Source organism: Pipistrellus hanaki (genome assembly GCF_964339955.1).
Source record: "Pipistrellus hanaki genome assembly, chromosome: 5".
NCBI classification, from domain to species: domain Eukaryota; kingdom Metazoa; phylum Chordata; class Mammalia; order Chiroptera; family Vespertilionidae; genus Pipistrellus; species Pipistrellus hanaki.
The window spans coordinates 48789719-48804545 of NC_140507.1; the positions used below are offsets into that span (position 1 = coordinate 48789719).

At 43.2% G+C, this 14827-nt stretch overlaps 1 protein-coding gene across 1 annotated transcript in view; it reads left to right on the forward strand.

The window, feature by feature from the left end:
• The window catches only part of ARHGAP10 (Rho GTPase activating protein 10), a 240111-nt gene that overhangs the window by 76519 nt on the left and 148765 nt on the right, over nucleotides 1–14827 (forward strand). The window contains exon 4 of the mRNA XM_084884902.1: nucleotides 13029–13100. Coding sequence (XP_084741028.1) covers nucleotides 13029–13100 — 72 coding nt within the window. The remainder of the gene's footprint in view (nucleotides 1–13028; nucleotides 13101–14827) is intronic.

Sequence of the window (14827 nt, forward strand, 5' to 3'; positions counted from 1 at the left end):
TAAATCACGTTTATCCTCTGGTAGACATTTTCAGGATAATCTTCCCATAGTGCACCCTGGGGCAGTGGTCCTCCATGGTTGGCCCTCGCCCATCAGCATCAGTATCACCTGGGAACGTGCTGGAAATGCAAACTCTTGGGCCCCAACCCAGACCGACTGTCAGAAACTCTGGGGTGGGGTTCCCCGGCCTCCAGGTTATTGTCACGCACGCTGAAATCAGAACCACTGGCCTAGGGTGTCAGTGACGACTTGGCCGGCATTCCTAGCTTTGGAGCTAAAGCTGTCTGCCGGTGGATGCACTTATAAATTGCCTTTTAATGACTTTAGGTACCACATGGTTCAAATAATCTTTAAAAATCTAAGCTTTGACCTGTCATTTCCAAAGGATTTTGGACTAAATTTAGGTGGTTTGTTTAATGGAACAGGTTTCTGCTGTTAGGAAGTTCAGTGTTAACTTGATTTGTGTTTAACGTTGTGAGTTCCTGTAACGTGTTAAGTACCTGGGGCATCCTGTTGGAAAGACTGTGCCTTTAGTTTCATCTTACATTAATTATAAATTTTATATGATGTATCAGTCCTGTTTTAATCAGTTCTTTTATAGATAAAGTGGCACATTTTTGTGTGGCATTCTGTTGCCAGGCACATTCAGATGGGGAAAAAAAAATCCATCTTCAATTTATTTATGAAAACATTTTTTTCAGTTTTGTTTAAAAGTTTGTAGAAATCTAACTTTATGAAGAATCTTCCCATTTGACACATCATCAGTTTTTCAAATACTGTGATGTTGTTTTTTTTTTCTTATAAACCCATTATAATTCCGTTAAATGTGGATGTCATTGTGAAACCTGTGTTGTTCTTTTGAGAATGTACCTTTTGAGAGTTGGGTTTTGACTGGCCCAGAATCCCATGGACATTGTGGTCAGGACTAACTCAAATCACAGTTCTAGGATGAGTGAAATGCCTTCCGCAGGAGGCCTGGGCTCCTTCTTGGATCCCCGTTTGTGTGGGGCCGTGCCTCTGACTCAGTGTTCTCGCTCGGTGACTCACTGTCATCTGTGGCCTCACAGCCTTGCCATCCCACATTCTACTTCCCCACTGAAACTTTATGTTTCCTATTTTAATATCCTGGGTGTGTTCCCTGCTTCTGAGGAATCAGCTAGTTCTTCTGATTAATCTGTGACTGCTGGCACAAAAGAGCAAAGAATAGGCGTGAACTCTTCTTCCTCTGCCCACATAGCAGGGGACACCCCAATGTAACCAGCCTGCTTACCTCATTGTCTGATCCAGAGATGGGGTTCCCTTCGTGGGAATCAGTTCAGCTGAATGTGCAGTTTTCTGAGAAAACTACTGTGGGCTTAGGCAGGGCATCTCAAATCATTCTTAAGATCCTGCCATCAGGTACTCAGAGGTGTGGCCTTGGCTCTTAAAACAAAGGGCTGAGGGAGAACTTAGGATAATTCACACTTAACCGCTTGATTTAAGCAAACAAACAAGCAGGCTAGTACTAGAACAAGTGAGGTGGAATGATTTGATCTACATCACGAAATTCGTTGGTGATAGAGACTAAAAATCAAATCTTCTATTGTGGGATCCCAAAGACATTATTCCTTGCCTTTAGCTCCTTGTAGGAGTTAATGCCCTTTCCTCCACCTTTCAGCATGGGTGAAATGGAGATGTGTCTTTGTAGCTGCCTTTTACCAGGCAGTGGTCCTGAAGAAACATGAATTTGGTTCTATTTTCTCCCAGCCTGTTTGGTCAACTGTAGGCTCTTGATATTTCAGTCACTAAACCATGTGAGGACCAGTAAAGGAGGACATATGAGTCCTGGTGGGTGTCTAAAGATCTGCCAGTGAGACCTGGTTAGGTCGAGGAAGTGCTAATGTCAGCCTAACGAGTGGGTGCCATTGTCTTGGAGGAAAATTCTGGAGACCCCAGGGGAGCGCTCCTTAAGGAAATACTGCGTCACCAATATTTTTGACAACACAGAGGAAAAAAAAAATAGGTGGGGAAGGCCAGGTATCAGTGGCTGAAAGGAAAAGGGATTCAGAGGAGTTGGACTCTGAAGTGGATTTAGAAATACCTTAACAAATTGCTTGTTTTCTTCTTTGCTCATGCACAAGAGGGTTACATGGTAAAAAAAAAAAAATTACCTAGCTCTCAATCAAAGAGCTTTTTCAGTACATATAAAAGTTCCAAATGTCAAGATACTAAATCAAGATTTTGTTAGCATTTTTTCTTCATAGTCTATAAAATGATGGAGTGTTTTTTTTTTTCTTTCTTTTTTACTATTAATGGCATGATAGATTTAAGGAAATGCAGTGCTAAAATGTTGCTGGGGTCTGGAGGAATACCAGTGGCTGTGGTGGTGCAGTGGGAAGAATTGGACTTTGGCAGCCATGAGTCTGCTCTCAGATCTCCAACCATCAGGCCCAGCTGCTCTGTGGCTCCATCACTGCATTCGTGCGAAGGCCAAGGCCATGGCCATGCTGCTTATGCCTGTCTGCAGCCAGTGAGCAGAGCAGGGGCGGTAAACCAGGCTCACTCCCGGGGACTCTGGAATCCTCCAACAGGCAGCCTGGCTTCAGGGAGTCCCTGAGAGCCTTGCCAAACTTTCCCTGGAACTGCATCCCGTCTAACCTGGTCCCCCCACCTTCCTCCCCTGTCTCCTCCTCCTGGGCTCAGCCCTGCATCACTGTCTGACAGCTCTTCCAGCCTTCCCTGGCTCCCTCCCTCTTTTCTCTCACAGAGGTTTCTTCTATTACATTTGTTGTATTTTAAATCCTGCCTTGGTGTCTGCTTTTTAGAGAGACCTGGATTAGCATAGACACAGACTGTTTTGAGTCAGAGATAATGGACACAGGAGACTCAGTGTGGGCATTTATGGTTACGGGTTATCTCCATCAGCAGGAAATGCTGCATGGTTACTGTTACCGCTGTCACCAGGAAGTGCTGCATTTGTATGGAAACTGTTCTTTATGTTGTTGCAATTTAAAGGAGATTCCCACTTCATTAATACAACATATTTTTGGAGGCCTAGTAGAAGGATATAGTGAGGAGTTAGGCTCTTGTCCAGTTTGAGTGGGAGAGAATGAGCAGGCAAGAGCCTTTCTATCCCATGCCCTTCCTTTTCTCTCTTGGCCGCTCAAATAACCCAGGTGTCACAGAAGGGCTGGAGATCTCTCTTTGTCCTTGGTCAAAGGCCTAGATGTTCTTTTCTGAACAGCCTCTCTCCCTCTCCCTCTCCCTCTCCCTACCTTCCTACCTTCCTACCTCCCTCTCTCCCTCCCTCCCTCCCACTTTTCCCCCCTCCTTCCTTCCCTCTCTCCCCTCTCTCATATTTTCTTGTTTCAACAGTTTATTGCCTTACATTATTCAGTAGGTTCCATTTCTCACTATGCTACTGAATTCTACCATTCACTTTAGAAGTTAAAATGTTCTCTTATTTAAGCCTAAAAAACAAAATAGCAAATTCTCTCGTGATACTTTCACAGCTGTCTTGTTAGGCTTATCTTTTATTTACTTCTGTGGGATTTTATTCCTTCTCATAATGTTCTGCCCAAGTATTTATTTTGTTTTAAAAATAGAAGTTGGTTCTGTATTGTCTCTCATACACGGATGGAAAGAAGATCAACGTTGAATCTCTGCACATCCTTATTAGGTTAGGATAACTCATTCTTAATATAGCCAATAGTTTGTTTTGAAGGTTTTCATTTTTTTCCTAAGCATAATAAAAATTTCTTTATTGTTGGAGTCAATTTGATATAAATCTAAATATAATGACTACTTTCTTTTTTTTTATTAATGTTCTTCAAAATTGAAGTTTTGGATTTTTTCCCCTTCAAACAAACCCAAAGATATTTTTTCATTAAGGAAATCCTAAACTTTTGTGTTACACTTACCTAATTTTTCTTTTTCCCCAGAGATAGGTCATAGCCAGATATTCTGGGAATAAAGTCAGAGAGCAGAAGTGGTCAGAACTTTATTTCAAATCCTCTAGTTTTGTTAGCTTTGAAGCTATTCAGAATTTGGGATTGAAATCTGATATAAACTGTTTTTGGGGACATCTTATTCTTGGACTGTCTGAAGGAAAACAGAAGTGTGGTTACTGAACTAGTGAATTTGGAATATATATTTTACAAGTTTCAGTTCCCAGGCATTAAGAGAGATGCCATGGTTTTGAAAGAATCAGACATTCAAGGAACCATTTCATATTAATTAACTTTTGATTTTTAGGTTTAAACTGAAGTAAGTTAATTTACAGCATCTCTGTGCCCGTGTCTCAGTTAGTGCTTTGGGTATGGGTTCATTAAGATTCTCATTAATTCTTAGCTGGCGTGTTTGAGCTAATACCAAAAACTTAATTTCATTTTTACATTATTTTTCTCTACCAGGAGGATTAGGTTAGCTTGCTTAAAAATAAAATGTCATCCAGGGGTTTCTTTATTTGGAAGTTTGAATTGCTTCTACTGTGACATCCCCTTCCTCTTTTTTACTTAATTAAGTAGGTAGAGTGCGAGCATTATTAGTCCATCTTCACAGGCTTGTCATATCAGAATCTTTGACTCTGTTCTTTCTCATCTTATTTCAATCACAAAAAACAAAAACAAAAAATTGGGAGGACTTTATTGTCCATTTAAATTTTCCTGTTATAACTGGAGTCCTGATTGATGGGGAAGGCACAGGGCAGGGAGAGACCTTCTCGATGGACAAAGAGGTAGCAAAGGATGAAGGTGGATGGATTGTAATCTAATTCAGTAAAAATGAGTTAGTTTAATCAGGAAAAAAACTCTTATGTAGGGATATTAAGAAGGATAGTACGGGAGTCATTTTGATAAGATTAGTTAAGGTTCTGAAAATGCTGAAATATCCTATATTAGTCTAGATATTCATTTGCAAGGTCTAGCTATTTTGCTCAGTAAGTTAATTTATTAAAGAATATTGGTTAGATTGCAGTGTCTTTATAAGGTTTTTGGGAGCCAAGAATGATGTCCTAGGCCACACCGCAGACCTGGGCTTGGAGAAGACAGTCTCCGAATTGCCACTGGATACACACACTGCAGCCTGCACCAGCAGCACCCGCAGTCCCTGGTGGCTGTTGGTACTGCTGCTGCCTCTAGAAACTGGTGTAGTGGCGACCGCCCACTTGACTCTCTGGTCACTGTTTTTTTGACACATCAGCTTCCAAATCAAAGTCTTGGGTGGGAGCATCTAATTAATGGAACTCTACTCAGATGTCAACACTCACTGCAGGACTTCGGGAAAGCAAGTGTGTGGCTTTTTCACCTTTTGTAGTGGCTTCTGCCTCATTAGGAAGGAGAGAATCCCACAAACACAGGGAGGGATTTCATGGGCCTCGTACCCCAGAAGGACAGATGTCCCTACTTGTGTTGTCCATGCCTCATTACACGGCAATGCCATTTTACCATGACAAGATTGGACAAAACAATTTTGGAGAGCTCCTATGTGCCTATTTTTAGGTATGCATATGTATGTTTGCTGGATAATCCCATGTCTACTTTCATTATTTAGTTGATCACACAGGTGTCCGCATTTTAAAATGAAATCACCTGTGCATAATTTAGGAGTAGTTTCCCCCCTTATTTCATGAAAATGTTATTCCAACTCCTGACACCTTAGATGCATGTTTATCACAGACTACCTTCTGAACTTTTTAGCACCGCTTTGCATGTCTGCCTGGGTTCTTTGAGATCCAGAAGCACCTTTTAAAACCTCTTTCTGATGCTTTCATTGGAAATTTTATCTCAAGCCACAAATACTCATTTGCAGAAAATTTGGACAGTCTTTAAAAAAAAAAAATGTATCCCTGGGCTGTGTTTTCATGATTTGCTTAATGTGACCACTCACCTTTCAAAGCGATCTTCACGAAAACACGGAGCCCTGGTCATTTTGGTGGCATCTTCAGAATGACAACTAAATCTTACGTTTCTTAGATTTCCCTTGTTTTCCTGACCCAGCAGTGTTCCTGATCTCTAAGCATCTGAAACCAGCTGCTTAGAGTCCTTTGTTGATCACAGCAATGGGAAGTGCACGCCTTAAGGAAACTAAGAATTCTCTCATAGAGCAGGTCCCTTTCTTCGGAGGGTCAGTTTCGGGGACAATATTCCCTGTGTTTGGAGATGTGCTGTAATGATAGTCCCTTGGCACCCTTTTTCAGGGTTCTGTTTGAAGGAAAATAAGACATATGTCTCTGCCAAATGGTTATTTCATTGCTTTTCTTGACATTGGGATCGGAAAGTAGTTTTCCCTTTAGTCTAATGAAATGGGAAGTGTCTGGAAGGTCATGGGAGAAAATAGTGGAATTCTTGTTTGCTCCCAGATAATGCATTCCTCTGGGGTCAGGAAGACTGGGAATCCGGGATTAGAGTACTGAGGGCCATGGGGAACAGACATAAATCCTTCCGTCTTATTAGACTCAGTCTGGTCTCATTAGTACTGAGTGATTAGAAAGGCATGATTGGCCCTAGCCGGTTGGCTCAATGGTTAGACTCGTAGGGGTGTCGAACTCAATCAGAGAAGGGGCCAAAATCTAAAATCCAGCCTAAATCGCGGGCCGAATGGTTTACTGAACAGTCATAAACTGACAATGTCATAAACTGACAGCGGAGTGCAGTGATGACAGCACGGTGCGGGCCACATTGCAAGGCCTGGCGGGCTGGATTTGGCCCTCGGGCCTTGTGTTTGACACATGTGGAGAGTGACGGCCCCAGGACTGATGGGTTGAGAATTCGATTTTGGCTCCATCCTGGCCCTAGTCAGGGCCTGTGCAGGAGGCAACCAGTCGATATGCCTCTTCATATCCATGTTTCTCTCCTTCTCTCTTTTCCCTTCTCTTCCACTCTCTCAAAAAGAAAATCAATGGAAATATCCTCTATTAACAAAAACAAAACAAAACAAAAACAAAAAGAAAAGAAAAAAGAAAGGCATGATTAGTATTTATATTGATTTACTCATGTCTTTAAAATATTATTAAAAGATATCATTGGATGTGATTTTGCCTTTGTTGCCTTTTTACTGAATATGGGTTTTGGCCCCAAGTCCCATTCTCTTTAGAATTTAGATCAGGGCCTTGGCCTGTGATCTCAGATGTGGGGGGAGGTTAAAGCAGTGGCAGTGGGTCCGTCCCACAGAGGGGTCTGACTCTCTGCTGATCAGCCACATTGTCAGTAGATTTCTCAGCTGTAGCTCAAACTATAGAGGTAGGAAAAGCTACTGCCCTACTACTCCTTTTCTTTTTTCTGAAATTTGTTTTTATTGTTGAAAGTATTACAGCCCTAGCCAGCATTGGCCCACGGACTGAAGGGTCCTCGGTACTATTCCGGCCAGTGGCAGTGCCTCATTGCAGGCTCAATCCTAGGCCCTGGTCAGGGCTAACATGGGAGGCAACCAGTCGATGTGTCTCTCTCACATTGACATTTCTCTCTCTTACATCGCTATTTCTCTCTCCCTTCCACTCTCTCTAAAAAGTCAGTGGAAAAATATACTCTGGTGATGATTAACAACAACAACAAAAGTATTACAGATGACTCCCTTTGGCCCCCTCCACCCTGCTCCTGCTCCCTCTGCAGCCTTTTCGTTTGAGACATGTCATTTCTTATTTCCAAATGTCTAATGAAAAGGGTTTTCAGACTTGACTAGGGGGGAAACATTGAATCCTCCAGGCTGTTATATGATAATCCTGTTCTTTTTTGTTGAGGTGTGAAATTCTAGTGGATTCTGTGGTTTGCTGTCATATGATAAATCAACATTGATATGTAGTTTGTACTTCCACTTCTCCCAGTGATACAGAATCCTGTAATCAGAGAGAAGGACAGGACCTCGGAGGTCTCAGGCCAGCCTTCTGTCAGTGCAGCAATCTGTTGCAGAGCGTCCCTGGACATTGGCCATCTAGCTTCCACTTGTTTATGCTGTAGGGCAGGGTCCTCAAACTTTTTAAAGTGGGGGCCAGATCACGGTCCCTCAGAGAGCTGGAGGGCCGGACTATATGAACTACTAATTCCTACTGTAACACCTCGGCTGCGCTCACTGCCCAAAAAACCTGGCGGGCAGGATCAGACTCCTCTGCGGGCCGCATGTGGCCCACGGGCCGTAGTTGGAAGACCCCTGCTGTAGGGTCACCGCACTGCGTGGTCCCTGGTTGGTCTTAGTGAGTTCCTCTTGAGAGTAAACCCAGGTTTGTTCGATAGCTTCTCCCCATTGGACCCGTGTACGTCCTCTTCAAGCAAATCAAAGTGATTTTTCACTTCTCCCGGCAGTATTCATTTAAATATCGAAAGACAGCTTTCATAGTCCCTCTAAATGTTCTTTTATCCCCAGTCCCATCAAACACCTTTGGTTTTCCTACCTACTCCTATACCTTTTTAGTATTCTAGTCACATTCCTGCTTTGCCTCATTTAGAAAATGTCCCTCTGAAAATATGGTAGCCATACCATCGCAATAAGCTGTGATCTAATGGAAGACAATTGAATGATTACCTTGTTTGTATTCAAATAGTATATATGTACCCGATGTATGTATGTGTTCATTTTTTTCCAGGCCAGCTTATGACGACATTGGCACACGCTAAATGTCAGTTAGTACAAATCTTCAGGAATTAAAGCTCCTATTAAGGCTCTATTACATTCACATAAACTGTTAAGATAACTTTTTTACACTTGAGTCTTTCTGCATTGAAACGATAGATTGCTTGTCCCAGGCAAATTCTATGGCACGACTTTGGAATCTCTCTTTTCAGCTTAAGGGCTAGTAGAACTGTGATTCTCTCTCATCCCAGTATCGCAACCTTTGCTCCCAACTTCTGGTTCCCTGTAAACTTGGTAAATGTATTTTAAAAATATGCCATCAGATAAGAGTAAGTAGAACATCTTAGGCCTCTGTACTCAAGATGATTCTCTCATGCAGGGCTCAGTCAACTGTGGCCCATGGGCCAAAGCCATCACCCCTGCTGTTTTTGTAAATGAAACTTAGTTGCGACACAGCTACGCTCATTCACTTTTGTACTGTGCATGACCGCTTTTGTGCTGGAACAGCAGGACTGGGGAGTTGTAGCTGAGGCCATGTGGTGGCCAAGTCTACGTTAATTACCACCTGGCCTTTTAGAAAAAGTTGGCTGACCCCTCCTCCACGGTGAGAGCAGCTGATTAACTCACATGTTTTCTGTCTGTGTGGATACATTCCGTTTGTAAGCCAGACTACCCAGAACCCTCTCCAGAGCTCATTAGCAAAGGCTTCCTTTTCTCTGTGGCTGTTCCAATATTTTATGAGAAAAAAATATGGTTATGCAACCGTATATGTATCTTTTTAAATCACATTCTATATTTGCGTTCTCTCACTTTAAATTACCGGATTGATTTCTCATATGCTGGTTTGGAAAGCTTTTCCCAACATCATTACTTCAGCTGTCTCTCACATTGGGAAACTGTCATCAGCAGAAATTTGCCTTCAGAGTTTCAGGGGTAGCTGTGTTTGGTATTCATTTGTTTCTGGGGATGAAGAATCCTGTCTCGGCATTAGGAAACTTCAGTGACACTTGTTACTAACAAATATTATCCAATACTTCTCTGAGATTATAAAAGGAAGTGAGAGATTCCAGAAAACAATCCTTATTGCGCAACCCACATTGCCTTACTGAAGCATTTAGTAGCTACATTATTTTGTTCCTGAATAGAATGCTTAAAGTTCAGTTCACAAGTTACACAATTAGACTTTCTTCAAGAAAAATGGTAATGAATTCTATGTTAAATGTTTTTTTTTTTTTTAATGTTGTTGTTGTTGAAGAATTGGATATAGGGTTATCTGACACAGCTACAACTTTCCTATTTTGAAAATTTGCTTACTGACCCACAAACAATAAGACTCAAACCCCCCTTATATTCTTTTCCTACACTAGTGTTAGCCCTGGGAAGTTAGATATTGCATCACATTAATTCTCCAAGTGGAAAGAAAATATAATGACCTAAAAATTGCTCTTGTGTAATCTTGTGTCCTTTTTGAAGGACAGAGTATGGAGTTTTAGTATTCACATTTTAAAAAATTCTCATCAGAGGAGATGTTTTTATTGATTTTTTTTCGAGATAAGAAGGGTGGGGGAAAGAGAGGGAGAGGGAGAGGGAGAGGGGGAGAGAGAGAGAGGGAGAGAGAGAGGGAGGGAGGGAGGGAGGGAGGGAGAGAGAGAGAGAGAGAGAGAGAGAGAGAGAGAGAGAGAGAGAGAGAGAGATGAGATAGAAATATTGACTGGCTCCCTCTCATACTTACCCCAACCAGGGATCCAACTGCAGCCTAGATATGTGCCCTGATGGGGAATCGAACCTGCCACCTTTTGGTATAGAGGGCGATGCTCCAACCAACTGAACCTCCCAGTCAGGGCTAGGGTTCACATTTTAAAAAGCCCTTCATATACTATGTTATTGGTGCCTACATTAGCATTTTCTGAGCATTTCTGAGGTGCCCACCTGATCCTGACTCTGGACTTCTTCAGTTGCTTTAGTGACACTGAGCTGCTTGTAGTCTCATGCCCTAAAATTGCTGTTTTCCCCTCTCTTTGTACCCCTACCCTTTTCGTGGAGAACTTCTGTGCCCTGTTTTGGCCCAGCTCTGCATTTTCCCCTTCAGGAAGTCTTCTCTTACTCAGGCGCCTCCTCCATGCAGCTTGCCAGCACTGTGCATACAGTGTCATATGATGCTGGTGTGTTCACTCTCTTGGCAATACTCTCACCCAGGATGCACTAAATCGCCCATCGTCTCCCTGCATGGCTAAAGAAGGTTCTCACCATGAGGCAGATGAATGTCTTTAGAAACTCCTGCTCCCCTGTCTCCAAGGGCCAGCCGTCCCGCTCAGGAATGTTCATGGCTCTGTGGGAAGTGCTCTGGCCACTGTTTGTAATGATCCTCCCTTCATTCTCCTCTCTTCTCAAACTTTGTCCCATGCTCAAGCTCTCGGAGAGATACCCAAAAGATGAGTGAAACAGAGACAGGTCCCCAGCCTGAAAAAGAAGTGCGGATCAGAGATGCACAGCTGGAAGACACCGCAGGGGATGCGTTTGAAGTTATGGAAGGCCACAGGCCATAGGATGGGTAGAGAACAGAAGGAAAAGGTCCCAACGCTCCGTCAGGAAAGAGGAGCTTAGTTCCAATCCACAGCAAGGGAGATTGAAGCAAGCCATCACAGCACTGGGTGAAGGAAGAAAGGAGTGTAACGTGAGCTGAGGATAAATTAAAGAAGGAATGAGACCTTAGCAATATCTAAGAAAGAACTAACATGCAGGTAGTTAATGACCAAAAGGTGAGACCTTTGTCGCAATAGCCCTTCAGAATGCTGTTCATGAAGACAGAACAAGAGAGATGTCTGCTGAAAGGGAACACAAGGTCATGTGAGGGAATGTCTCTTCTGTTTTTTAAGATGGATTTAAGATGGACCAGCTTTTAAGAGATGAGAGCACCTCTAAAGGACCATGGGAACCAAAAGTCATGGCTCGACATCTCTAATGTGGGGGGAAATGGGGTGCTGATCATGTACCAGTGTTGAACTGTCCTAGGAGAACATACCCTTCATTCCCTGCAGTGGGACATCAGGAGAAAACAAGCGCCAGCACAGTGGGTCTGCAGGTTTCATGAAGGGAAGCGAAGCAAAGCGAAGGGAGATGCTCCCAGATGGTTATTTTGTCCGTGACAAGGCAGGGGAAGAGAGTTCAAACTCCTGGCATCGAGAGGATTCCCTACCACACAGTATGCATGGCCTCTTTGGGAGAAACCCTTACACAATGAAACACAGCAAATGAACCTGTGCTTAAAGCTTCACTTGGAGAGTTCGTGGACAACAGGGGGTGGGCATACATGGGGAAGGGTTTGGGATAGGAATGGGGGGATGAGGACAATTATGTGACACCATAATCAATAAAGAAATTTAAAAAAATAAAAAAGACAGTAGCTCTCAAAAAAATAAAATAAATAAAGTTTCACTTGGTTGGAGCATTGTTCCGTATACCGAAAGGTCATGGTTTCAATTCCCAGTCAGGGCACATACTCAGGTTGCAGGTTTGATCCCTGGTTAGGGTGTGTGTATAGGAGGCAACTGATTGATCTTTCTCTTTCTCTTTCCCTTCCTCTCCCTCTAATATCAGTGAAGATTTTAAAAAATATCCTTTCCTATTCTAAGCCATGTATTTTTTTTTTCCCCCTGTGACTTTTTAGTTTGAATTTTTAGGGGCCTTTGTTTGGGGTAATAACAAGGGTGGCACATTATTGTAACGTGTTTTGAGGTTCCTTTTTCTATTCTGTATATCTCTGGTCTCCTTTGGTAAATGGTTCCTTTTATTTGCATTTCAGCATTGTTTGTTATAGATTCTGTCTTCACATGGAAAGCCCTTCCCATCCAACGTAAGAGTGAGTGCGGCTGCGGTTGGAGTCTGTGTGGCTGCTTGTGTCTTGTCAGTCTCCCCTCCTGTGCTGTGTGCCAACACGCCCAATGTTTACTGACTCCTGAGCTCCAGGGCGCTGCTTCGCTGGCAACTGGAGTCCTCAGGAGGAATTTTCAGCTGCGAAGGGCAGACGGAGCGTATTTAGACTTTGCAGCCACAAACCTAGCCCTTAACCTAATGTATTCTGATACGTCATAAAGTTGACTTTGACATTTCTGAGGAGAGGGAGGGGGAAAAACACCCCTTAAACAGAAGCGTGCTGTTAATGGACGTGATGGACCCCTTTGTTATGTAAAGACAGCCCTCCCACTATTTCCCAGAGCTCCATGGGGCTGTGTGGGACTGGGTGGTGCATTTCCCTGGCTCCTGGCGTGGGGCCCCACCTCCTCTTCCCAGAAAATATTTGTGGAGAACCCAGTGTGTTCATAAATGTAGTCGTGATTCCATAGCTGTATTGGCAGGGCCAGATAAAGCCGCTAAAGGTGTTGTTCATGTTAGCTCTGGGTGGGACGGGAGAGGGGAAATGCAGTGCTGACTTTTTCCTTTTGGGAAAACTAATCTGATGTTCTTTTGTTATCACTCTTGTTCTCTAGGCATTGAGTGTAACTGAAACCCTGATTAAACCCTTGGAAAAATTCAGGAAAGAGCAACTGGGAGCTGTAAAGGTTGGTGTCTAAATTGGAGTGCGCTTGCACGCAGACAGCATCCACGCCTCTGTGCCTTGGTGTGCCCTTTACTCACGCTTGGCAGCTTTGAAGGAGCTGCTGGGAGAAACCATCTGTTTTATGTTCTTAATGTGCGTTTTCCCCTTGAGGTGTGTCGGGGGGTGGGGGTGGGGGGAGATATGAAATGAAAAACAAAACAAAAGACATGGACAGGACCATGAAGCCTCTAGTAATCTTCTTGGGCCACCCTCTTCCATATAGGGTTTTAAGACGGCCTTGAACCAAACAGCACATTGATCCCGAGAGGAAGTGCCTATGGAGGAGTGGAGCATTGCAGCGGGTTAGAGAGCGGTTTAGGAACTGGGCTGCACCACGAGGCCGTTGAAAGTAGGAAGAGGCCATTAGGCTATGGGGATGTGATTTCCTTCCGTTTAGTGAGCTTCTGTTGGGCGCCAGTGCAGCTATTGGAGCTGGGTGTCCAGGATGAGCGAACCACACGGCACTCAGGGATGGAAGAGTGAGCCAGGATTTCCGGGAATAATGGATGATTTTGCCACAGGGGGCCTGGATATATTTAGCAACTAGTAAAGTTTTCCTTAGAGCCCTGCTTTGAGATGATCCCAGGGAAATGAATTCCACTAACCTTTCCTCTGAATCTTGTGCCATGTACTGGAGGGGAGAAAAAGTAATATTCTGGGTGTGGTAAACAACTTTTTACTTGGCCCAAGAAGAAGAGAATAACATCAGTTTTAGGCAGGAAAGAGAGTTTTTATGTTGGTATTTTGTCCCTCCTCCTCCCCCATGGGTTTAGATATGTGAAGTGTTTTTTCCTTATCTTCTTAAAAATGCTATTAAATTAAACACACACACACACACACACACACACACACACACACACACATTAACATCAAGGCCTCAGTGGCTGTAGCTACGCAGATGGGCCCAAAGAGCACTACGTATTCAGTTGCTATTTATGGAATCAGTTTTCTTTTAAGCCATTTGTTAAACTGTTAGACATTTCTTTTCAGTATAGTATTTTATAGTTCTTAGGGATGTATATATTCTTTAATTCTCATTTAAGGATATGGTTATTGATTTTAGGGAGGAAGAGAAGGAGGAGGAAGGGGGAAGGAAAAGAGACAAACATTGATCAGTTTCCTCCCATACATACCCCTACTGGGGATTGAACCTGCAACCTAGGTATGTGCCCTGACCAGGAATCGAACCTGCAACCGTTTTGGTGTACAAGATGATGCTCCAACCAACTGAGCCACCCGGCCGGGGCTACGCTGTGTTTTGAGGCGAGGTCAGGGAGGGTGCCCCCCCCAATTTCCCTTCCTGGGGTCCTTAGCTGAGCTTCCGGAAGCTGAATTGTGTCCTCTGGCTTTGTAGCAGGACACTGGAGGTCTGGTTTCCCACCTGAGACTGGGACAAGTACTGGGCTCTAGTTTCTGATCTGTAACCTGAAGGACTTGGGGGCTCTGATTGCTCTGTTTTGTAGTTTTATTATCGGTTTTATGATCTTGTCTTTTTAGAACTTGAACGTCTTAGTTATTTTCTCTTTCAACATTTCACTGGTAGGTATTGAATACAAAAAAATGTCCATTTATTATTTTTCTCATTTTACTGGAATGATGGTAGTTGTATGGCAAGGATTATGTTCTGGAAATGAAACATGATTGTGATTTAAATATATTTTCTTTTTATTTCCTATAATAACTGCTGGG